The 25,577-nt window shown below is 44.5% G+C and overlaps 1 protein-coding gene across 1 annotated transcript in view; it reads left to right on the top strand.

Moving 5' to 3' along the window:
- The first annotated feature begins 5,551 nt into the window (after positions 1–5,551).
- Positions 5,552–25,577, top strand: part of Arfgef3 (ARFGEF family member 3) — a 149,104-nt gene continuing 129,078 nt past the window's right edge. Inside the window, exons 1-2 of the mRNA XM_057753640.1 lie at positions 5,552–5,710; positions 15,541–15,592. Coding sequence (XP_057609623.1) covers positions 5,626–5,710; positions 15,541–15,592 — 137 coding nt within the window. The 5' untranslated portion in view covers positions 5,552–5,625. The remainder of the gene's footprint in view (positions 5,711–15,540; positions 15,593–25,577) is intronic.

The following is a 25,577-nucleotide window of genomic DNA, read 5'->3' as shown; positions in this document are numbered from 1 at the left end:
CCTCTACCATTGTTTTGTTTTGAAATTGGAGCTGTGGCTAAGATTGCTGGTCACCAGCCTACTTTTCCCTCTACTCACAGCAACAGCAGTGTGGCTAGGCACTGCAAGGCACCAATAGATTGAGCATATCAGTAGGTATGCTCCTATCACTCTGTCTTCACCAGCTGCAGTGGGAAAAGGGATTCCTGCAGGTCAGACTTCTAAGGCCTTGGCTCCTCTATGCTATCTTCCTCATCTATGGCCGGGAAGACAAGGTGCCTAGGCTCCATCTCTGGCTCACACCAATGCAAACAGCTTCTTATGGGATGGTGGAGCAGTACAAAGTACATGATCCTGGGCCGGGTGGTGGTGGCGCATGCCTTTAATCCCAGCACTTGGGAGGCAGAGGCAGGTGGATCTCTGTGAGTTCTGGTCTACAAGAGCTAGCTCCAGGACAGGCTCCAAAACCACAGAGAAACCCTGTCTCGAAAAACCAAAAAAAAAAAAAAAAAAAAAAAGTACATGATCCTAGAATGATCAGCTATGACAGTAACCTGCATCGCTGGCCAAAGATGTAATTTAACCAAGAAATAAATGCAGACCTCTATGGTTTTGTATCTGTTAAAGCGTCAAAGCATTTCCATGCAATTAACATATGAATGTAATAGAGAAAGTAAAGGGACTGGTTGCTAAGATAAAAGTATGTATTAAGTTATAAAAATTCAGGAGTGAGATCCATACTTTTGTATTTTGAAAAGCAATCTTTTTTGGCTCATATTTTGTAAGTGGTATTTCACAAAAAGCTTGGCATGTAGAACTCATTCTGAGATTTTAAAAATGTTGGCATTTTTAATTAACTGAATTTGCAGTCATGGGAAAATCTTAGCACATATTTCAAGACACTAAATATGCACAACTTTTTAAATAATCGCCACGGTTATTATGCATCAACATTTTAAATCACATGAAGAGAACATTATTAATACAGAAAATTTGAGTGAATAAAACATTAATTATAAGTATCAACTTCAAATTTTAATCATTTCTAAAAATATGTATGTGTATATATGTATATATCTACATATGGAGATTTTGATTTTGTTTTTCTGAGACAAGGTCTCACTATGCAGCCCAGGTTGGCTTTGAACTTGTGATCCTCCTTCCTCTGCCTCTCAAGTGCTGAGATAGCACGTGAGCATTACCACGCCCAGGTTTAAATTAAGATTAAAAGAAGAATTATTTTTTGTAATAGTGTAACCTTCAGCAGATGCTCTTGATAGCAATATTTGTATGAACTATATCTGTGGAGAACTAGGCTTAAAAATGGGGCCAAAGAGTTTTAAAATAAACCACCATGGTTGATCATGCAACAGTGTCCTTATGCTCCCAGCCTGGAAGAAATTTGAACAGGTCCATGTACCAACTGCAATGAATAAAATCATATTTAATAGCAACTCTACCATAGTTAAAAGTTAATATTTTTCATAAATAAAATTTTACCCAGGTGTGGTGATGCATACCTGTAATTCCAGCACTTTGGAAGCTCAGTCAAGACCATGAGTTCAAAACTAGCCTATGCTACATCCTGACACAAAACCAAACTCAAACCCTTTTGTTTCTGTACTTTTAAGCTATTTCTACATGTGAGCCTCTGTATACTGGTTAGTAATACAAAGTAAGTTTAATCCTGTGAGCTATGGAGAAAACATAAAAATATGTATTTTTCTTCACAGTCACCACTGTGAGTGGGTTGTTTGCATACATAATTCCATCTGTCCTTAAGCCACCAGGACAGACACTGCCCACCCCATGTTCCCTGGGACAGACTTCTCTCTGATCCTATTTAACCCCATCTATGTTATGTTGGTCCTTTCTGTGGCTACTGATGTTATTGTTTTGCAAGGTTGTTATTACAACCTTGCACCATATTTAAAAGGTTTCCTTTTCTGTTATAAAAGTAAATATGTTTAATGAGAAGTAAACTTGCCTATAAGCCACACTGAAAAATTGTCACTGTTATATACGTATATATTTTTAAATTTATATGGATTCCTTATTAAATATTTAGTAAGTATTGAGGTCAGGTAGTGTACAGAATTGTGTAGCATCTCACAGTTAGCTTATCTTACTCTATGAACTAGAAACCTGTTTTCATGCCATCCAAATTATGGAGCATGCTGTTTTATGAAAACAATATGAATTATCTCTCTGTGTCCTTGTTGTTGGACAAGTGTATAGCTTTAAATTAGTTTATAATTCAAAGACACATGGAAATCTTTGTCAGAAAACTTTCATAATCATTTTCATTCTTTTTAAGATTTATTTATTATGAATAGTGTTCTGGCATGTCTGCCTACACACCAGAAGAGGGCACCAAATCTCATAATATATGGCTGTGAGCCACCACGTGATTTCTGGGACTTGAACTCAGGACCTCTGGAAGAGCAGCCCATGCTCTTAACCTCTGAGCCATCTCTCCAGCCTCTATATTCGCTCACATTATCACATCCTTTGGATGAATTCCCAGGAGGGGGATTGTTGTCTGAAATCATAGGCATTGTGTACATCCCTATCCCCGTGAGCAAAGTCGGACCAAGTTATGTCCACCAGCATCCCAGTACACGGGGAGACTGGGCTGTCTCTGTCCACCAGCGTCCCCAGTACACAGGGAGACTGGGCTGTCTCTGTTCACCAGCGTCCCCGGTACACGGGGAAACCGTGCTGTCTATGTCCCTGGTACACGGGGAGACCGTGCTATCTCTGTCCACCAGCTTCCCCGGTACCCGTTAGGTCTATTTCTCACTCCCAATGCATTTGGCCATAACCTTCCCAGACAGCACTACCAACTGGGGACTGAGTGTTCAAATACAGGAGCGTATAGGGGACATTTCTCATTCAAATCACACATCTGCATGTTGATTTGAGAAGGGAACGTTTGATTAATAAAAAAATTAGCCATTTACATAAAAGTTTGTGGTGTTGTACTTTTTTGTGGATTTATGCATCACTTTGTTTATTCCATAAACAAAATTCATACTAACTGCCTGTTTTGCTTTTGGGAATATGCACCACCTCCATCTTTTATCAGTTTGGTAAGGCCTTTTACCAACCCTATTCAATTTTATACCTCTGGCATCATCAGAATCACTTTCCTGGGTTGTAGCTTAAGCACTCTGTTTTTAATTATAAAATTAATAAAGCTTTAAAATAGACTCAAAATACAAATCTACATAAAATTGAAAGCTAGATGTCTCTTTCTTCCTTTAATCCAGCTGGGTGTAACTTGATGCCTTATTAGTGACTCTCCCATTGCTGCTATTAAAATTCCACAGCCAAAAGTAACTCTGGGAAGAAAGGGTTTCCTTTGGCTCCCATTTCCAGAGGACTAGAGTCCATCTTGGCTGGGAAGTGCCAGCAACAGGCAAAGGCTGGGCCAGGAAGCTGGCAAATCACATTTCCCTCTGCACACAGGAAACACAGAAAGGGAGAACAGCAAATGGGGCCAGGCTATGCACAAGCCCCACATCTCTAGGTACTACCCCATCCACCCCATCCCCACCCTGAAACCTCCATCCTCTCAAGGGTCCATAACCTTCCCAGGCTACCAACTCCAGACCAAGTGTTCAGACACAGGTGCCTGTAGAGGACATTCTCATTCAAAACAGTACATCTAAATTTTAATTTGTGAATGGAACTTTTGACTTCGAGGTTTTAAATCGTCAAATTAAGAAATTTGTTGAATTTTCCCCATCCCTTCCATAACGGGTTTTGTAGCAATTTCAGTGTATTAGGAAGTATATTCATTTAACTTTTCTTCTAAACAACCTCCTCCTCCTCCTCCTCCTCCGCCTCCTCCTCCTCCTCCCACTCCTCTGTCCCTAATCTTAGGTCCTGCCACTCCCTCCCTGGCCTCCAACAACACCCACTGGTCCTACTGAAGGTATTTAAATCCTCCCTTCCATCCCTGAGTCTTATCCTAAGTCCTGCCCATAGGTATAATACCCACAGACGTGTGGTATCTTTTCAATCAGACCACGTTAAATCTGAGCTTCTATATTCCCTCTTCCAAGCCCCTCGTCCCCTAGCATCTTTACCTTACAAAATGGGGTCAATGTCTTTTCATTTCCTAAAGAAATCTGAATGCCATCCCTTAGGCTGCCGGTCCTTCTCTATTCAGCCATCAAATCCTTTTGTCTTGCCTCCCCAGACATCTCCCTACCCAAAGCCCGATTTATTCGAGATTGCATGAAACCTGCTCCCATTCCCCCAACCACCACCCCTTCTGCAGACACCATCCCTATCACTACAAATATATTTCTAATAAAAACTGAATTTGCTTCTAGCCTCTTCCTCACTTCCCATCACAGCTCTCAGGACAAGGTCATTGTTTTCCTTCAGGTCTCTTTTCTACAACAGCTGGTAGAGGGGCCTCCTACCACTAGGGAAACACCTGAAGTCACTCAAATAGCAGAGGCTCTGGTTTACTTGACCTTCTAGGTTACCTCCAGTGGCTCCCGAGGAGGGCAGGCTTTCCCCTATCAAACCCAACAGCCCTCAGCTGGAACTGTACCCATGTGCCCCATTGCTTCAGACAGAAACAGCTCAGCCAGTATGAGAGATTTATTTTAATTTAATTTATTTAGTATTTATTTTTAACAGTCTCATGTACCTCAAGCTGGTCCCAGACTGACTTTTTAGCCGAGGATGACCGTGAATTTCTAATTTTCCTATATTTACCTGCTGGTACTGAAGGTTTTTTAAAAACATCTTTGGAATCAGGGTGTGTGGCACACAACTCTTGCTGCCTGGGAAGTAGCTGGGGCCTGGTTTTTTCACTGATATATGGGGCCATTAATTTCTAACATCCAGGGCAGTCCCGCTCAGACTGACTACTGAGCTGTTGAAAGGTTTTAAGTTGTCAATTAAATCTATTGATTTTTGTTTTCAATTTCTGCCTTAGCTGGTTTGGTAGAAATCTCAATGTACTAATATAAGTGTATTCATTTTGATCCTCTGCTAAGCCTTTTCTGATTTAATTCTCACACCCAGTTCCCTAATTATTAGAGACTTGCATCAGAGTGTAATGTATGAGTCTAATATATTGTCATGTAAGCTCCCTGCAGGCAGACATATGGCATAGACCCTGCTGGGTGGCCTCAGCCTGACACGGGGAGGGGACCAGCTGTTTACTATTTAGTGAATGTATCACTGTTTTGGTTCCAGGACCCCAGGGTGTAGCCAGTCTCCACAGGCAGGGATGCTGCCTGGCCCGCAGGTAATGGGCACAAGCAACCAGGCCCCGCCCTACCCTCTGCCCACCGCTCTCACAGTGTATCAGAGGCTCCCTCGGGCGGAGCCCAGCCGGCAATGAGCCGCCGACCCCACCTTTGGACGAAACCGGGTCCCCCAGGTCAGCCTGGGCGAGAAATAGGAGACCCCAGCCTCCAGCGTCCCCAGGCTGGGGAAGTGCACCTGACCCGGCGGGCGTGGCAACGGGCGTGGCGGCGGGGCTGACGTGGCCCGCGGCGTGGAACCGGCGTGATTCATCAGTGGCCGCGGAGCGCGATGGGGATGAGCGCAGCGGCCGCCTAGGCGCGTCCTCCGCGCGCTCTCCTGGTCGGTGGCCCGGCTCTGGGAAAGGCCAAGATGGAAGAGATTCTGAGGAAGCTGCAGAGGGACGCGTCCGGGAGCAAATACAAAGCCATCAAGGAGAGCTGCACCTGGGCCTTGGGTAAGCGAGAACGGTGCGTGGGGACACCTGCTCCAGGCTCCACGCGGCCCCTGGGCGGGAGAGACTGTCACCGAGTATGGGTTATGGATGCCTGTCGCGCAATTGCACGAGTTGCCTCCGAGAATGTGCAGGATATGGAAATCTTGGCTCGGCGTAGGCATCCAGCTGTCTCCGCTCTGGTCTCCTTACCTCGTCCCAAACCTCAAATAGGAACCGCTGTCTTTGGCATGAGGCGTCCCCATTCCGGGTCCCCAGCGTCTATGGACACGGGTTCCCCATAGGCAAGTTAGGATCCCCAGCTTGCTGGAAATCAGGGCCCTGGTTCCCAGGCGCCTAGAAGGAAGAGGGAAGTTAAAGCAACAGCCCTCTTCTCAAATATCATTGAGTGGAACCAGGAAGGAAGGCTTGTTTAATTTGATTTTCCTGTTAGAGGCCACCTTGCTAAGTATTCGCTTTTTACGACGATTTTGCACGGAAAATAACAGCCTGGAGGAATTGTGTTGCTCCCGCAGTTCTGTTCCTGACCTGCCCCTCAGACAGGTGGGCTTTCAGTTGTTGAGCCGTGCTAACATTGAAATGCGTTCCCGGTAGCAAATGAGCATTTCCCATCGTGTAGGCTGCAGACTTCAGCCCCAGAAAATAAATGACATATCAATTAGGCAGGGCTGAGGCCGAGAATGGTGGGGCTGAAACTGCAACCGATAGCCAGAGCGTGCTTAGGGCAACAGGGATGCTTTTGAAAAAGGAAAAGGCCGAAAAGGAACCAGGACAGCTCTGCCAGCCCTTTGCTTGTGACGCCGCCGTGATAACCAGTCAGTTAGAAAACAGAACCCCTTCCCTTGAAATAAAATCCAGTCGGTGCTGTGTGCGACCTGAAAAAAGACACGCAAGTGCCGTTAGTTGGTGTTTCACCAAAGGCAGAATTCAGGTTATCCTATTCTGACGGAAGGTCTTAATTCACATATGTGGTGTGTGTGTGTGTGTGTGTGTGTGTGTGTGTGTGTGTGTGTGTGTGTAGACAAGCACAGCAACACCACCCTTTGTTTAATCTCTGCATATTTACTAAATTGTCTTGGCTATTGCCCCCCGAGTTCATCTTGTAGGTAGAACTAATGCTCGGCTATTTAGTTTACTGTTAAATGAAAACAGACTAGCTGTCTGAGAGTGGTGAGGCTCTTAAAGCCACAGTAAGGTTTCAGTGCAGCCATTGTCGTTCAGCAGTGATTCCAAACTGGATTCCCAATTGCCTCTCTAATGAAGGGTCACAGATGGCTGGGTGACATAATAAAGCAGGGCCCGACTGTGCACGAAACATGCCCTTCCTGGTATTCATGGTTAGTTTGCTGTGAAAGAAACTGATTGAGATAAACACAGGTGGAGAGTAACCCAGTGTTTTCTAATAAGCTGGATATTTGATATTCAACACCTTGAGTTTAAACCACAGTGTTGTTATTTAGGCTCTTGTAGCTCCTAGGAAAGCCCAGAGCTGAGAACAGGTAGAATTTTCTGGGTCAAAGCCCTGTATGCACCTTGACTGTAAGAATAGATGTGGTCCCCTTTGTCGTGCACTGATTAGTCTATAATTAGCAAGAGAAGAGATAAGGCTGTGACCCTTAAAGAAGAGCGTGGAGCATTCCTTTGTACGCGGGAATAACCAGCAGCTGGGAAACAGACCAAGGAGTAGGGTCTGTCTGTGGGGGAGGAGGGAAATGGAGCAGGCTTCATCTGAAGAGCAGGTAAGCTGTGAGTTCTTTGGTTTTCTGCTAATTTTTTTGAGCAAACACTTCGGAGCTCCCCTGTAGAGAATGAAGGTTTCCTTAAATTGGAGAGAGTTTGTTGAAGGGGAGTGGGCTATCCAGGATAAACAAAGGCAGAGGAGGTAGCCTTTTTTGCTGTCTTTCTGTGGTTCACCATTTCCCACGACCAAGTCGAGGTTTTTACTAGAAAACATTTGTCACAGCTCTGCCCTCGTGGTTTTCATGTTTGCTTGTTTTTTTTTTTTTAATAGATTAACATGGACATTTCTAAGAACATACTCAAGAGTCTAGGCCAGTTGCCTGTCTTGTTGCCACACCAAGAGTTCCGCAGCCTGATGGTAGCTTCGCTGTGGCACTTTCTTGATGACGTCATGCAGAGCAGTTATTTTCTTTGCCTGATACCCTCTGTCAGGAATTCCTTTTCCAGGTCCTCCAAGGCCTCGCTCGCACAGGAAGCTTCCACTGCCTGCCTCAGTAGAATCATTTACTCGGCTGGCTCAGAGCCCTGCCCTCCAGACTTTCTTAGAGCCCTTACTCCTTCAGACTTGGCATGTGTAGGGCTGTGAGGGCAGGATAATTGAGAAATGTGTTGAATGCAAAGGCGAGGCAAGTTAAAGCTGACCAGCGCCGCGCAAGTTGCTTGCCCCATCTATTAAATGCCCCTTAGAAGAGCAACTGTGCGTTTGGGTTGATGTGAAATTACAGTTTTAAGGACCTGGTCTTGATCTCTGTGAATAAGCTCTGTGTGGACTTTGGGTGTCCATCAACTTAGACCATCTTGGGAGAGTGAGGTCATCCTCACTTAGACGGTTTGGGAAACTGGCATCGTCTTCATTCCCTACTTATGCTCTTAGGAGATGGGGATAATCTCTACTCAGACATTCTGGGGGGAGCACAGTGTTGAACGTAATTTCAGCTATGAATTTGACATAAACCTAGAGTCCCTTTGGAAGAAAGGTCCTCAACCAAAGAAGTGCCCCTCAATCAGATTGGCCTGTGACTATGGTCATGGGGCATTTTCTTAATCTCTAATTGAAAGTCCAGACCATCGTGAGCAGTGCCATCCCCAGGCAGGGGGCACATGAGCTGTCTAAGAAAGGTAGCTGAATCTGAGCAAACCTGCAGTAACCCAAAAGGCCGCTTCCTTTGTGGTGTCAGCTTCAAGCTCTTGCTCCGATTTCCTTCAGTGAAGGTCTGTAACCTGGAGGCTGAAATAAACCCTTTCCTCTCCAAGTGGTTTTTGCTTATGGTTTTTATCATAGCCCCAGAGATTAAACTAGGACACACACTTATCTTTCTTTAGACTGTGATGGGGTAGCAGTCATCTCGGGGGGAAGGGCATTTCTATACTAGTAAGGTAAATCAGGTAGGGCTTGCGGGGGCGGAGGGGCTGTGAGGTAAACTTTCTAGAAACTGATGCAATCTTTGAGCTATGTTACAGCAGGACAGGACACTGTGTGACTGTTCAAACCGCGACAAACCAGCTGGGACACCATGGCTAACTTAGACCTTTGCTAACTGTCCTTCACTGTGACGGCTCCTCCACATTGTTTGTCTGGCTGAATTGTCTGCTTCAACTTCAAAACTCAAAATAAGGACAGAAAAGGGGGAGGGTAACCTGTTCTGTGAGAAAGTCACACCCTCTCCCCTCCTTTGTGAATAACCCCCTCATTAAAGTTCACCTATTTCGAGACCAGCCTGGTCTACAAGAGCTAGTTCCAGGACAGGCTCTAAAGCCACAGAGAAACCCTGTCTCTAAAAACCAAAAAAAATAAAAAATAAAAAAAAAAATAAAGTTCACCTATAAGCTCAGCTACCTAAAATTGGAGTGTAACTCAGAAGCCTCTACTCATTCTGTCTGCCAAAATCTTCTCCACAATTCCTTATTTTGTGTCATCTCTAATTTTTTTCTCTGATAGCAACAAGAACCTGGCAACACTAGACAAGTTTCTGCTCTCTACTTCTAAGACCTCCCCCCACTCTCATCAACAGCAGCACCTAGATCCTCTAAGGCAGTGGTTCTCAACATATGGGTCACAACCCCTTAGGACCGTAAGAAAACACAGATACTTACATTACAATTCATAACAGTAACAAAAGCATAGGAAGTAGTAATGAAAACATTTTTCATAGTTGGGGGTCACCACAGAGTGAGGAACTGTATTACCAGGGTCGCAGCATTGGGAAGGTTGAGAGCCCCTGTTCTAAGGAGAGAAGAGGCGCATACCGTTCTCACCCTCTCAAGATCCCGCCCCGCTTGGACCATATGGCTCACCTGAGTGGCCCTTGGTTTTGTGGATTCTCTGTGTCCTGATGAGTCATGGGATTACGCCTGAAGCGATGCGCTACCCAGGAAAGACAGTGGGGTAACGGGATTAGACCCACACTATGGAGACAATTGAACCCCGGGGTTAAGGAGAGATGGTTTCCTCGGAGCAAAATGGGTAGTGCTGCCGAGAAAGCAGGAGAGTGGACACTGGCCAACAATGGCAGTCAAGGTCAGCAGAGTCGTGGACTCTGTGAGCACAGGAACAGTGTGTTTGGAACTTGAGTGGTTTCTACATCTATAGTTTGAGGGCACAGCTTTCAATTCATAAATAAACTCTTCCTTACCCCTGTGGTTTCACATATCACTCACCCTTAATTCATAAGAGTTACAAGTTAGTTTAAAAATATTGGAAAACATTGGAACAGTATAAAGCAAAAAGTAAAAAGTATTTGCTATCTCACCACCCAGTGGTAGCGCTATTTTTAGAAGTCGCCCCTTTTACAAAGGGATCATAACACACACATTTGTATTTCAAGCATAAGCATTTACATTAATTCATTTAATATTATTTATATGGGGTGGATGCACGAGCATGCATGTAGACGTCAGGCCTACTGGGTGGGTTCTGGGAATTGAACTCACACTGGCAGACTTGGTAATGAGTGCATTTACCCACTGAGTCATCTCACCAGCTCCTTTAGTACATTAAAAAACAAACAACAAACAAAACCAAACTCGTTGAACCTTTTCTTGTTTGTGATATCTCTGAACACTGGTGTTCTTGATTGTTGCAGAGTAAGTAGCAAGGACGAGGTGTGCATTCCCCTTGCCCTGTGCTGTCCTGACTCGTATTTGCCAGTCATATGCTCTGGATAGGAAAGCACGACTGGGTGCTGCAAGAACCAGGTTTTCCTTCAGAACCGACAACTCCCAAGGCTGTGACTGCTGGCCCAGAAAACGGAAAGGATGTGACTGGAATTATACCTGGGAAGAGCCGTGCCCCATTTTGCAATTGCTTTTACTGTTTTACGTACAACAAAGGACTTAGGAGGAATGTCAAATTTGGGATATATAAATGGAAAAGAAAATGAATTAGAGGCGGGAATCCCAATAGGCAAAGAGCCATCTACCTCACTACCATCCCTTTGCCGCTTTCTCTTCTGGTTATAGGTTCTCCCACAGGTTGCTTTCTAATGTCAGACTTATTAGGATGTCTATAGGGACTGTGCCCATGCTGTGTGAGGCCACTTGCTTGTTCCCAACTGCTCAGCCCCAAAATAATCACACAGAAACCATATTATTTGCAATACTGTTTGGCCAATATCTTAAACATATTTGTTGTAGGAGCCCGCTTGTTGGTTCCCTGCTGCCCAGACCACGAAATAATTACACAGAAACATACTGTTTGGCCAATAGTTTAAGTATATTTTTTTGCTTGCTCTTATATTTTAAACTAACTCATCTCCATTAGTCTGTGTATTGCCACATGGCTGTGGCTTACTGGCAAGGTTTTGCCATGCATCCATCTCTGGTGGGGCTGCATGACTTCTCCTTGACTCTGCCTTCTTTCTCCCAGCATTCAGTTTAGTTTTTCCCACCTACCTCTATTTTGCCCTGCCAGTCCCAAAAGAGCTTTTTTTTTTTTTTAATTAACTGGTGGTATTTACAGTATATAGAGAAGAATCCCATATCATGCCCACACCTTTGTCTCCCCATTCTGCCCCCACTCCAATATAATTTGACTTCCATCAGGGACACCAGATGCAGCTGGATGCTGGCTTCGCCTTGCTGCCACAGCCACTTCCTGTGACACTGTGGTTCTTCAGCTACACATCCATTCTTGCCTTCCTGGTCCCTCACATTCTAGGCCCAATGTCATGAATTACTTCAACATCTCTTCCTGAGTGGCATAAAGGTCCTTGTAGTTAGCATGACCCAAAGATACCCTGTGAGCATCCTACGTCATCCTCAAACCTTACTCACTTCCCTCCAGTGTGTCTAGGTGCTCAGCGAGTACTGTTACCTGTTCTCACATACTGTCCAGTTGCTTGACCTGGAACTAGAGTTATCCCAGAAATGTTAATGCACTTTGTCATCCAACCTGCTCTACGTTCTGCTTTTGTTTTCTTCCTAGTTGTATCCAGACTGTCTGTATCTCTACCTCTAATGCTTACTCTCCATGTCCAGAGTAGCTTCCTATGTGCTCACTCTTAGTTGCTTCTAGATGATTTCAACCTACTGGCCTAGCAGTACCACCTGAGAATCCTAATCTGTTCATCCCATGTCAGGTGAGCAGGCTGAATAACCGAATAACTATTAGTGTGAATCAGAGCCCTCAGTGTGTTCTGCTGAGTCTCATGTGGCCGACCGGCCTGCCTGCCTGCCTGCCTGCCTGCCTCTACCTGTCTGGCTGCCTCATCCGCAGCACCCTCCCTCGGACACCCCGAACTTCAGCCATACTGAGCTTCTTTCAGTGACTGACGTATGCCATCCTCCCCATTACTTCATTAACTCAGCAAATATGTAGGGAGCACCTACAGTGAGCTGGGTGCTGTTTGCAGTGCTGTTACCATAGGGGCAAAACAGGCAAAGAGGTCCAGATATGCAAAAACATATCCGCCAACTCAGATAGTGGCAAAACTTGTAGAAAACATGAAGTAGTAACTGAGATAGGAGGCCCTGAAGGGGAAATGGAGTTGCCATCTCAGTGGAATGTTTAGGGGAGGCTGTCTGGAAAGGGAGGTTGTAACTTAGGAAAGTGTGAGAAGGCTGCTAGGTGTGTGTGTGTGTGTGTGTGTGTGTGTGTGTGTGTGCAAGTCAGTGGTGGGAGGAAGTAGGAGAGCTCATGAAGGTCTTCCCTGGACACATTGAGGGTTAGCTTTTACTTAAATTGAGGTGAAGAACCATTTGGAGTAAAGGAAAAAAGCCCCTGACTGGGGTGGTGTGTCTCTCCAATACAGGGTAGGGGCGTGGAGAAGGCTGCTGCAGTCACCAGGTGAGAGAAGGTGGCACAAGGCCAGTGATCTCTTGAAGCAGTGGCAGTGGCTGGGATCCAGTGGAGGGTTTCTTTTCCCTCTTTCAAAACTTTGATTACAATTTTTTTCATTTGTTTTGTGTGGGCTCCCAGGGATCACCAGGGTTAGTGGCAGGTGTTTTTTCCTGCTACCGAGCTATCTCGCTGCCATTAATTTAAAAAGCTTAAGCCTTCATTGAGTCTATTTGCGGTATGTTTGTGTTTGAGCTAGGTTCTCAGTGTGCTGCCCAGGCTGGTCTCTGACTCTTGGCCTAAGGGATCCAGCTGCCTATGGAGTCAGTCTCTGGGAGCACAGGTATACACTGCCATAGGGGGCTAAATTTTCCTGTCTTTTGAACCCATTAAGCTCTCTTCTTGGATCACCTCCTTCTTACCTAGTCTGCATCATGTTCAGTCTCAGGACTTCACACAGAGAGCCTGATGTCTGTCCATAGGAGGGCCTCCTGTTGTGCTCTGGACTAATGCCCTGTCTTTTCCTTCCTGGCATTTGCCACAGTTTGAAACTGGAGTGTATGATCTCCAAATTCTCCACCAATCTCCATTCTCACCCCTGGATCTCCAAACAATACATGGCCTGAGATTCAGTGGGTCTGCCAAGGAGACAGGAGCTGTCACTGACCTCTAAGACCAATGTCAGGCTTTTAATGACTGATCCCATTAGCCTGACCTAAGAAGGCTGTGGGACAGGTGTTCATCTCCTCCCTCTACAGATGGCAAAACTGGGTGTGTGTCAGTGGCAGAACACTTGCCTTGCTTCGATGAAGACCCTGGGCTCAATCCTAAGTGAAAGAAATCTGGAGATGAGGGGACAGAGGCGTGAAGCTGGGTGACTTCTTCCATCCTGTAAACTAGTGTGGAGCCAGGTTGTGCCATTCTCTCGGCTCTGTTATGTTTCTGGGGTGTTCCTCCCTGCAGAGCTACTCTATCCTACTACAGGGTAGTACTGGGGAAAGACAGTTTCATATATACTACAGGGCAGGACTGGGGAAAGGCAGTTCTGCATATATACTATAGAGAGGTACTGGGAAAAGACGGTTCTGCATATATACTACAGGGCAGCAGTGGGAAAAGACGCTTCTGTGTATTTCAGGCCTTGGCTTCTGTGTCCCTTGGACAACTTACATGAATTCTACCCTGTCCTACCTACGTGGAGTAGGAGTCTCGGCTCATGGCAACAGTGTGGTTGCCTTTTCCCTCCCTCTACCCTATTTATCTTTAAAGGTGGTGCTGGGGATCAAACCCAGAATCTTGCATGCTGGGCAAGCCCTGTCCCTCAGAGTGATTTCCCTGTTCTCGTTTCTCTTTCTTCTGGCTCATGCAGCATCTGTAGGTCAGACCATATTCATCCCTGAGCTGGAGATGCAGCCCCGTCTCTGGAGAGCGCACCACACTTGTTTGTCCGCTTTCATTTCTCCTTCACCAACAGCATTGACGTGCCCTCAGCGCTGTCCCCTGTCACACTACTTACTGGGCTCTGCTAACCTGTGTGGCCCTTTGAGCTGCCCCTAGAACCCGCATCTCATGGCTTCATTTTCTTGTCATCCTGTCCCATCCTGGGCTCTGACCTCAGTCCTCCCGGCTCCCGGTTGGGCCTCTTCTCCAAGCCACCACTGACCCCACTCAGCTCCACTTACAGGTTTTTGCTGATGCGTTTTTTTTCCTCAGATTCACTATTTTTGCTCCTTTGTCTACAACCAGCCTGATTCTGTGCCACTGGGTCCTGTTAGTCCTGAGTCTAAGGGTCATATTTGGTTTCATGTTCTCTTTGATCTCTTAAGAGGGTGGAGGGGCTGTCTGTCCTTTCCCCAGGGAAGTAGTTCAAATTGACAAAGCTTGTTGAAGCTACGCGGTAGAGCTGATCGCCGGGAGACAGGCTGGAGCGACTGAAGTAGAACAGTTGTGGATCAGGGCATAATAATTAGCTTTCTATTGTCTGTACAATGAGAGTCAGCAGTCGTATGATTTATCTGCAAACGGTGGCAAAGTATTGAGCTTTATTAGGCTTGATTAATGAGATCTGAGGATGAGGCTCCTAATCACTACCCTTACCTGTGACATGGCTAAACAGGTGGTCAGTCTACCGTGTTACAAGTGTGTGTGATTAGCATGGGAGTCCCCGGTAGAGGCCACTCTGGAGCAGGCATGAGAGGAGAAGAGACAGATTTGTTTTAAAGACGGAAGCCTAATAATTCTTGTTCAATCTCCTTGAATGGAAACTCCCAGTAAATCACGATGTCCTGATAATGTTGAAAGCACACTCCACAAACAAGTGGAAGGTCTGTGCTTCTCTTAATATCAAAGGAAAACCCAGAGAGGGCCAAGTGTTTCAATAATAAAAAAAGCTGTTAAATAGATTACCACATGTCCCGTAAGGTTCCTTGTGAACCTGAAAGTCTTTATAACTTGAGTTCGTGTATTGAGAGATTAAAATGTTTCAACCAAACAGCTTTTGCTTCTGATTGGGAGAATGGAGCCTCTCAGCCAGTGGTAGGTACATTGCATTTGGCATTCTGGTTTAGATTAGGGATTTAGCTATTCATTCCTCGTTGCTAACGGGAAAATGTGACCTGTTTTTTTAACCTTCTCTTTCCCAATAATGAATTGAGGTCCATCATGGGAAAGAATTTTAAAATAAAGATATGACTATTTTCTACTGTCCAAGGGAGCATACAAACTATCAGTGAGTTCAGAGAGTACAGAGATTTTAGAATTTAGATATTAATCCCAGTCTTTGAATATTTGCTTGTAACTCTGCAATATTCTTTTACAGAAACCCTAAGTGGCCTGGACACCATTGTGACGCTCCCTCCACACTTGCTGAGGTAAGAGACACAGCAACTGTAATGTAACAGGAACAAAAGTCGCCTTCCATGTTTTCCTAAAGGCCGGATCACCTTGGTTTATAGCAGTGGTTCTCAACCTATGGGTTGCAACCCCTTCGTGGGTGGTCAGACAACCCTTTCACAGGGTCGCCTAGACCATCAGAAAACACAGACATTTACCAGTCATAAAAGTAGCAAAATTACAGTGTTGAAGTACCAATGCAAATGATTTTATGTTTAGGGGTCACCACAACATGAGGACCTGTAGGAGTTAAGAACCATTGGTTTACAAGTTTTCATCTTGTGTTGTTGGTTTGTTTGGTGTTGTAATAGGACGCCGCCCGCATGGCTTATGCCCCTAAATAATTACACGGAAACTGTATTCTTTTGAACACTGCCTAGCCCATTAGTTCCAGCCTCTTATTGGCTAGCTCTTACATATTGATCTAACCCATTTCTAATATTCTGTGTAGCACCATGAGCTGGCTTACCAGGGAAGATCTTAAGCTGCGTCTGTCTGGAGTGGGAGAATCATGGCGACTCCCTGACTCAGCTTCTTTCTCCCAGCATTCTGTTCTGTTTACTCCACCCACCTAAGGGTTGGCCTATCAAATGGGCCTAGGCAGTTTCTTTATTAATTAACCAATGAAAGCAACAGATTAATACAAGACCCACCTCCATCAGTTTGGTATCCCTAAACTGGGCTATTTCATGGGTCCTGACCCATTTTCATCTGTGTGTGGAGTGAGGGGTGAATGGCGCTAGTGCTACCATGGAGATGCGCAAGAAGTAAGAACGTGGGCAAGTAGAGGAAAATGACCAAAGCTACCAGTAACATGAGAACAGACAGGGAGCAAAGCCTTCCAGTGCAGCACAGAGAGAAGTTTCTTCTCTGGGAAATGCAGTCAGCCCCAGCTGAAGTGAGCTTAAGTTCTCTCCCAGCCCGGGCAGGACACCATCTTGCTGATAGGAATCTGAAGTCACCTGCAGCAGTTGTAAGACATGATCCGATTTCTCTGCCTTCCTGTCCTTCCCATGCACATTTTCCTTCTTTCTCATCATTGTTGAAAGCAATGCATGTCCTGTGTAGAAAGTAGGGGAAAGAATGAAAGAATAGAGAATATTCACAAGCACACACACAGCGATAATGACTAAAGTCAGCTTTATGGATTTTCTTAAATCTTTTGCACATACATATAGAGCATACAAATGAATATGACATTTTTATTACACGTTAGTTTTCTACTTACTTGTTTTTTACTTCATACTATATGAAACGTTTTCTAATTCCAATGTTTTCTTTGAATTAAAATATTGCATTTTTAGTCACATAGCTGTAACCGAATTTATTTAGCAGTTTTTCTATTATGAAAGCACTTGACTATTTCTGGGTCTTTCTGTGACATTGTGAGGAATACCAAATTTGCAATCATTTGTAGTGTGTGTTTTCTGCATTGTCAGAAGAGGGGATTTATTAAGAATTTCCATTCAAGAAAACTGAACAAGCATTATGCTTCCTTCTTTAACTTGCTACCTCTCCTATCATATCTGCTCCAGACTTACATGTTGTACAGACTCCATGTTAGTCAAAGCTCTATAAAGTTTGCAAATGGGCAGAATGACAGCAACACACTTGACTTCAAAGAGCTAACCCAAAGACCTGGTAAGAACTACAAAGGCATGCTAGTTTGAGGAGGTCTTTTCCTGCTTCTCTACCCCTTTATGGACCCTTCTGGAAACTGATTTGCTCAACGTTGACTTTGCCATCTCACCTCTCACAGTCACTCGCCTGCTTTGCAAAGGAAAAGGGCAAAGCTGTTGCCAACCTGAATCTGCTCTGCTGAGCTATCCTAGGATGTGAAGCCAGCATCCCAACATAAAGAACTGTGGAAATACCAGTCCACAAGTACAGGAAATGATAATTAGAGCCTGAAACATGTCTTTGTGCAACTTGGGTAATTTGACTTCTTGTTTTTCAATAATCTTGAAGGAGACCTAATCCAGCTATAAGATGATAGATGAAAATAACTTTTGATAAAATCCCCTTCATTTTATGTAGACCTACACAGACAAGATTTCTTATTGTTTACATCTATAGAATAACACAGACATATAATTGCTGCTAAACCAGGTTTATCATAAGCAGTGGGTAGTACTCATCCATAGATAAATGGACTAATTGAAGGAATCAACAAATTTTCTCCATTTCTTCACAAATGCATTTCCAGTGAAATTGCTTTTTCCCTGTTAACATTATTAGCATTCTTATAAATAATTGTTAATGTTCTTTGGATCAATTGTGTGCATTAGTAATGATAGCTCAAACTGAAAGCAAATCGAATGCTTTTAAGCTTCAGAGTCCCAGGACGTTTTTAAAAAACATCATTTATGTATACTTTGTTGCGAAAAGCATAATGTGGAGATTCATAAAAGCCTTTCAAGCATTAAGTCAAATTATATTTAGAAAAAATTCAGTGAGGAAAGTAGAATGGAAATGTGAGTTCAAAGAGGAAAAGAGAATAATGGCAGTATTTTTTTTATTGTTAAAGGTGAGTTTGTTCTCTTGGTTTTGGTGGATTAAAGTCATTTTCAGGTTGCTGTGGTTCTTATTTAGAGTTTGTTAGATATATCTAAAAGATGGTATGTTTTAAATGAAATTTTAAATAATTCCAATATGCAACAACTATAGCATTTGTGATCAAAATTATATTGGAAAAATATCTCAAATTTAAAATAAATGAAAACAAAATCTTAAATTTTTCTTAATGATGATATAAGCCAAAAAATTCACCTTGACCACTGTTCTGAAGGTTGCTTCACAAACCAAAGTATTATTCAGTCTGAAAATGAGGCTTCTGTGGGTCTAGGTCTGTGGTAGGAGCTCAGCCTCCAGGGTGAGGATAGCAGATACCAATGGCAGTAGAGTAGGGGTCTGCTCTGCTGTGTCCACAGACAACTGGGGGCCCCCTGAGATGCCTCAGCAGATAAGGACACTTGTCCGAGGGCCTGATTGGATCCCAAAAAAACCCATGTGTGAAAGGAGAGAACCAACTTCACCAAGATGTTCTCTTACCTTTACCCATGTATGAAGGCACATGCATGTACACTCACTCACACACACACACACACACACACACACACACACACAATGAACAACAGCAACGACAATGACAACAGTACAAATAAATTATAATAATGATAGCAAATGGTAACTGGTATTTTTGTCCCATTTTAAGCGAAGGAGGCACATGAGCTAGAGACAATACCATTTTCTTGGTGCTAGGGACATGCATTTGGTCCTCCTTTGTCCAGTGGTGTTTGTCTTCATAGCCAGCGGATCATCTTCTATACCTGAGGAGATGTTGACAGAATTTGTGGGAAGGGTTCTGGAGGAAGAACCGTGGATGGCTATGTCTGCAGGAGTCCTTACCTTGAATCATCATTATTTAGAATATAATTCAAAGTATTTATACTGGTGACAGAGCTGTGCCATTGTCTTTGTATACAGCAGAATGTGCAGTACTGTATTTTAGCTGCACAGCAAAAGTCTGTCAAATGTGTTGCACAGGGCACTGAGCCAGCCACATGAATGAGACATATCAGAGACTTTTATTCTGGAAGGGAAGAATGAAGACAACCCTGGCTACCTTGTTACATAGCATGGATTTATTACAGATGTACATGCTTGTATAAGGAGGCTTCAAGAGGTTTGCGAGTCACAGATATGCGAGCCTCTCAGAGTCTCTTCTGGAACACAGGAAGAAGCCATAATTAGAGCCAAGAGGAGCTATGGAGTTACCAGCAGTGTGGATGACTGCACTATGTTGTTATTAGGGAAGCGGTACGATGAGCTATGACAGATACTCATTAACGTGGATTTGCTCTGAGTCAGCTCTTTACCATGTAAATTGATTCATCTGCCAGGCCCTGTGCTGTTCCCTTTTTGTTGCTGTTTTGCTTTTATTGATAGACTGATTGATGACTGAATTTTGAAGGTGGGGTCTCTAAAAGCTTGTTTTGGACAGGGCCATAAGGAACCATTCCAGCGTGGAACACTTTGGCTGTGCTGTGCTCTTGGTCTTCCTTTGTTAACTCTTGCTCTTGGGTTAAATACATGACCGTTCTGATAAACAGTTACTAGTAAGGCATTGATCATTTGTGAACACTGGTAACTCAAGCACAGCTCAGAAGCATACTGAGCCATTGCGGGACCTGTGCAGTATTACCTTTCCCCTCTTAGGCAACTGCTTTTAAAGACTTCTCATACAAGTCTGCATGCAAATTAACATGTGTGATTTAAGTGATTGCTGAGTACATAGTGCATTGTAGAGGAGGAACACCCTAGTGGGAGTAAGGGAGCCGTCAGGAGACACTGCCAATGCCGGAAGGGTGCAATGAACTTGTCCTCTGGACTCTTCCTTCCCCAAACTTGTTAGTAGGTAATTATGTTCATCCTTCTGCCTGCCATTCCTCTAACCTTGCTTTTGACTTGGGAGCTGAGCATTCCTGGTCTTGGTTTGTTGCGCTGAGTCTGCACTCCCCTGCCCTTTCTTCCCCACTTCCCTCTCCTTGAACTTCAAGGTCCTACCTGTGTTTCTGGAAGGCTGAATAAAACCTGTCAACTCAGGTGCTGTCTCAGTGTCCCTTTACTCAGGAGGCCATCCAGAGAGCAGACTGCGTCATGGGTTAGGGTCGCCATTTCCTTGTCTCCCTTGTGATACACACAGTCAGTTCGGGGCGTTTCCTAGCCATGAATTTGTAAAATACTTCTGACCATGTCAGACTGCCACCCATAGTCACTGATTCTATTGTGATTCTAGTTTTTTGATCCAATGATAAAATGACCTGAAAGTTCACATTAAAGTTACCGTTAGTTTGGTCGTAGCACAAACCAACATAGCTTTAATGGTAACTTGCAGGACGAGCAGGGAAGGCCTGGCCTCAAGGAAGCCCCCTTGAGGTGACCCATCTTCAGCTTAGGAAACTGCTGTGTCACCCTTTCCTGTGTGCCGTAGTCCTCGTGTGGGCTTGGTTATTCGGATATCCACGTCTGTCTTATCTGAAAACAGATAGTTCACCTTTTCTCTTCTCCATCAGGTGAAAGGGCAGGACCTCCTGCCTGAAACTTGGGCCTTTTGGTAACATTGTTATTTGTAATGGTTGCTTCTCCCAGATGAGTCTCAATTTGCCAGCCCATTCCCGGGGATGCTCTCGTTAGAGGGACCTTCCTAGTATTGTCCACCCCTTAGAGTCCTGTTTTTCCATTTTCCAGCCATCTCTTATCCCCAGTAGATTGCTGACCTCATATTTGGGGAACAGTGAGTTTGGACACCTTCACTGGCATGGTTCTGTGTGAATCTTTGCAAAAGGGGCTTTCCCCTTTATATCTAAATAAGCCCAGACACCTCAGGTCTCCATTGCATTGGTAGAGCTGACTGAATTTCAGATTTACAATCCATCTTGCTTGTATTTCCGCAAAGAGTCTCTTATCTAAGATCAGGATTGAAATCAGACCAAGATACAGAACTAGATTCTGTCTTCCAAAGGATTTGTTTGTTTTTTCATATTTTTGAGTTAATCTTGATTTTAAATGGGATATTAAACTTTATCTTCCTGAGGTGTTAGTGCTCCCTTAGATTGTGTGCCTAAGACTAGTATGAAGAATTCACACACACAGACACACAAACACACACACACACACACATACGTGTCACCGCCGCCACCAGGCCTGGTCCTGCATTCACACTGTCAGGAAGACCCCGTGGCTACTGCGTGTCCTCTTTCCTGGTATGTTTAATGAAAGGTCCTGCCTCTTGTAGGGCTTGTTTGCACATCCTAGTCATTACCTCATTTATATCCTAGAGCCCCTCCTCACTTGAAATAAAGCGTACCTACCATAGATGATCTGTATTCTCTATACCAAAGCTGGGACCTAAACCACTGATCAAGAAGTACTTGGCTTATAACCAACCCACTGTTTCTCCTCTGTATGAGACTCTGGAATAGTGGGGTGTACTCAGGCTGTTCTCTTCATCAAGATTATCTGCTGTGTGTTGTCTACAGCCTTTTTTTTTTCTTTTTTTGTTGACCTTGAAGATCGCTGGGGTCCTTCACCCTGCCTTTTAGAAATGGCCCCTCTCCTCTGAGTCTCGTGCCCCTACTATAATTCCACCATGGAGCTTATCCACCACATCAGAAGTTACTTAGAGATCAGTGACCAGAGCCAATGCTCAAGAATCCATCTTTTTTGTGTCTCCCAGCTCAGTGCCTAATAAACCTTTTGGGGACAAAAATGGCCTTTCCAAATGTCTCATCATTCAGCCCAGGAACTGTGTCTTTGTAGCCGCCTCGACGGGTTACTCTGTCTAGGGTTTGTAACCCGCCTGGCTGGCCAGTTATTCCAGGGTCACGGAGAGGCACCACCTGAAAGGCATAGGCTGATAAGGGGAAGGAGGCTAGGCTGATTTGTCGAAGCCTCCGTTTATTAGAGTCATGGTTACAGCTTATATAGCCCCTGAATGGGGAGCTTGGGGGGCTGGAGCACGGGGTCTTGTCACGTGGTCCACGCCCATTACATAAACCAAGAGGTTACGATGGGTCAGGTCATGATTCCTTGGTCAGGAAGTCACAAGGTGACACACCTAGTTGTCTAGATAGTTTGGAATGTGAGGCAGGTTCCGTTAACAGATAACTCTCTATTAACAGTTAATTTGGGTGTGGGATAGGCTTGGTCAATAAGACTATTCTCAATACAATTGGGAAGTAGAGCTCTCTGCAAAAACTCCTCACGGCGGTGCTTCCTGTAAATTTTGGGGGGACACGGCTCCTGACATGTCTTATTTCCTATATTCTTAGATATTACAGTATTTGGGGAAATCCCCAGTAGAGTTGAATCTCAGCTCTGGTAATAGGCCTTTTAATATCTTACTAACTGAGAAAACCTCATACCCAACTCATTGGTCCCAGCTAGGGTAGACTTAGACCTCTTGACTTCTACTTGATCAAAGCACTGATCAACAGAATGTGTCTCCATATTAGATGAATGGTGGCATGGGAGTGGTAGTTGTCAGGACCCTGATCCTTATCCCATGCCAAAGGATGCTCAAACATTCTCAGTTGGTCTCAAAGAGAAATTCTTGGCCTGCTGAAGTTTTTTCTTTGGATTCTATTGGATTATAAACCAAGCACTTCTAGACCATTTGTTCTGGACTCAGCAGCATTGTTATATGGCACCTATGGCACGTGTGTCTTAATTTCATTTATGAATGGGTAGAAGACTCCCAACATGAATTCCATGTGTAGTATTTCTAACTTAAAGAAAGAACGAAGGTTCTTGACTCCTACCAAAAGTATCCCTTCCCTTATAGCCAAAGAACTTACAGCATACTGGCCTAGCTGCGATAAAAGGCTGTCGAGGGAATCCTCGAACCGTCTTGTTAAAAGGCAACCCCTGGCAGCAGACCTCCGGTTAGCACTGCACAGGGCTGCCCTGGGAACAGCAGCAGCTATTTCTCCAACATTATTAGCTCAGCTGCTATTTTGCTTTCCTTTTCCATGATTCTTTGCAGCCAACAACAACTTAATTACTTTCTCTTGCCAGTTCTGTTCCAAAAAAAAAAAAAAAAAAAAAACTCTAGTGTTTCATGCCTTCTGCTTTAGTGTTGCTGCCTGTTCCGGATGCATCTTGAAGCTAACATGCTCATACATATGTTCCTCCTTATCTTGACTTCGGGACCTACTGGCCTTTCCTGCAGGTGAAAGAAAGTGCATGTGTCAGGGATTTGTGCTTGGATTGTATGGTTTTAATTGTTTGATTTTTTTTTTTTTTTTGGTTTTTGGTGTTTTGTTGTTTTGGTTTTGGTCTTTCAAGAGAGTTTCTCTGTGTAACAGCCCTAGCTGTCCTGGAACTAGCTGTGTAAACCAGGCTGGCCTTGCACTCACAGAAATCCTCCTGTCTCTGCCTCCCATGTGCTGGGGTTAAAGGCGTGTGCCACCACCACCCAACTTCAAGATTTTTTGGCTGTGTTGACCTATTTAATTTTAGTTCTATAACCACTGCATGTTGTGTGATAGTTTTTGTTTTTAGTTTTGATTGAGAACACCTGTCTGCATCAGCTGGGAAGGGCCATGACAGCAGAGATCCCTGCAGCTGTTGTGGGGAGGCAGTTTTGGTCTTATCAATGTTCCTGCCTTTCCTTGTCTTCTTTTCCCTTCTTACATTTGGGTATGTGTGAAAGTCACAGTATGGCCTCCTCAGGTGTTGGCTCCCATCTTTCACTTTGCCTCAGCCGGAGTCTCTTTTTTGTTGTTGTTGTTGTTGGGAGTAACAAAGTAGCAGCTCCCCACATCTCTGGCCCTTATCCTCCACTTGCTGTTGGGGTGCTGAGATTATAGAGGAGTGAAACCACATCTGGCTGACTGTTGGTTCTGGGGGTCTGCACTCAGGGCTTCAGTCATGCTTGCACGGTGAAGTGCTTTATCCACTGATCTGCCATCCCAGCCCTTAGCCCCTGCCTTCCTTAGGTAATGGAGAGGTGCCCATAGACTCTCTCACCTCCCACTGTGGAGCAGAGGAAGCAGAGGATGCTGGGCTAGCTGAGGAGTAAACATTAGCATACTGCCAAACAGGTGCTTCTACAAGGCTCCTGCCCTGTTCCAGGTGGATTTCAGGCCCTTCTGGGTAGAAGCTCATTGCTATGACGACTCCCACAGCCGACTTCTCTTTGAAGCATCACACCAGTGTAAATGTGTGTGGATTTTATTGAGCCAAGTTCTGCTGAGTTTGGCTAGCTTTTTATCTGGAGGGGGAAAAGGTACTTATTAGGGACTTTAATAATTGTTGGTTATTCTAAGTCTGGCTGATTTTCTGTTTGGCGAGGATTCTTGATCTTAATCTGAAAGGGTACCTGGGGAGACATTGTCAGCCTCATTGGGGCACAGTGGAAATCTTTTCAATAAAGTCTTGTTATGGAAAAAGGCTAGTACACCCCCAAAGCAATTTGTCTTAAATAAGTGAGTAAAATAACATCTCAGTGCTGGGCACAAAAGACTTCCATCAAGGATGAAGTTCCATGCATGTAGAGTGGTTTTAGCCATGCTGACGCTGAAATCTGCCTTATAAATCAGATCTGGCAGCTTCTTTTCCTTCCCCACCACTTTAGAAGAGGGAGTATTCCTGTCACCTTTGATTTAATGTATGTGACATAGCCCAACATAAAATCACTGTGTAAGTGACACAGTCTCCACTTACGGAAGCCATAATGTAGCAAAGACGTGCAACCTCCACCCCAGCTAAGATGGAGGCATTGTCAGCCTTGATGGGTATTTGCTTTGCTTTTTTTCAAGTTTAACTTCTTTATTGATTCTTTGAGAATTTCACATCATGCATCCCAATTCCGCTCATCTCTACCCCCCCTCATCCCTGCAGCACCGCCCACCAAAGAAAACAAAGTAAACAAAAACAAGAACCAAACAAACAAAACAGACAAAACATCTTTGCTTCTCTCTCTCTCCTGTCTCTCCAGCACCTCTTCATTCATCCTGGTGGCATGGGGGGCCTCAGTGTGTCACACAGCAGACCCTTTTGTCCTATCAGCTTTACTAGAAAATGCCCCCTGCAGTGAGTCACTGCTCTGACTCCAGGCCTCAGGTTTCTGGTACACCATCATCACTAGACTCTCACCGGAACTCCTCTGGGATATCTTGTGGCCACCCCAAGTCCTGGAGATCCTGCTGGTATTATTCCACAGGACCAGTCCCTTCATGAACTCCAGAAAAGTTAGGATAGGTCAACCCCAGGCCCACTTGATGGGTATTTTCAGGGGTCACCGAGGTATGAGTTGGGAAGCCATGGCTACTCATCCTTCCTTTATGACAAAGACGTGATGATTTTCTAACACTCCTGTACGAACGGGTGCCTTCTTCAAAGGAGACATACCTCCCCCCTCTCAAAAAAATCATATATTTTGTTTCTTATCCCTTTCCC

Source organism: Chionomys nivalis, chromosome 2 (genome assembly GCF_950005125.1).
Source record: "Chionomys nivalis chromosome 2, mChiNiv1.1, whole genome shotgun sequence".
Classification (NCBI taxonomy): Eukaryota; Metazoa; Chordata; class Mammalia; order Rodentia; family Cricetidae; genus Chionomys; species Chionomys nivalis.
The sequence above is the reverse complement of the archived record's forward strand: the minus strand, read 5'-3'. Positions and strand labels throughout refer to the sequence as shown.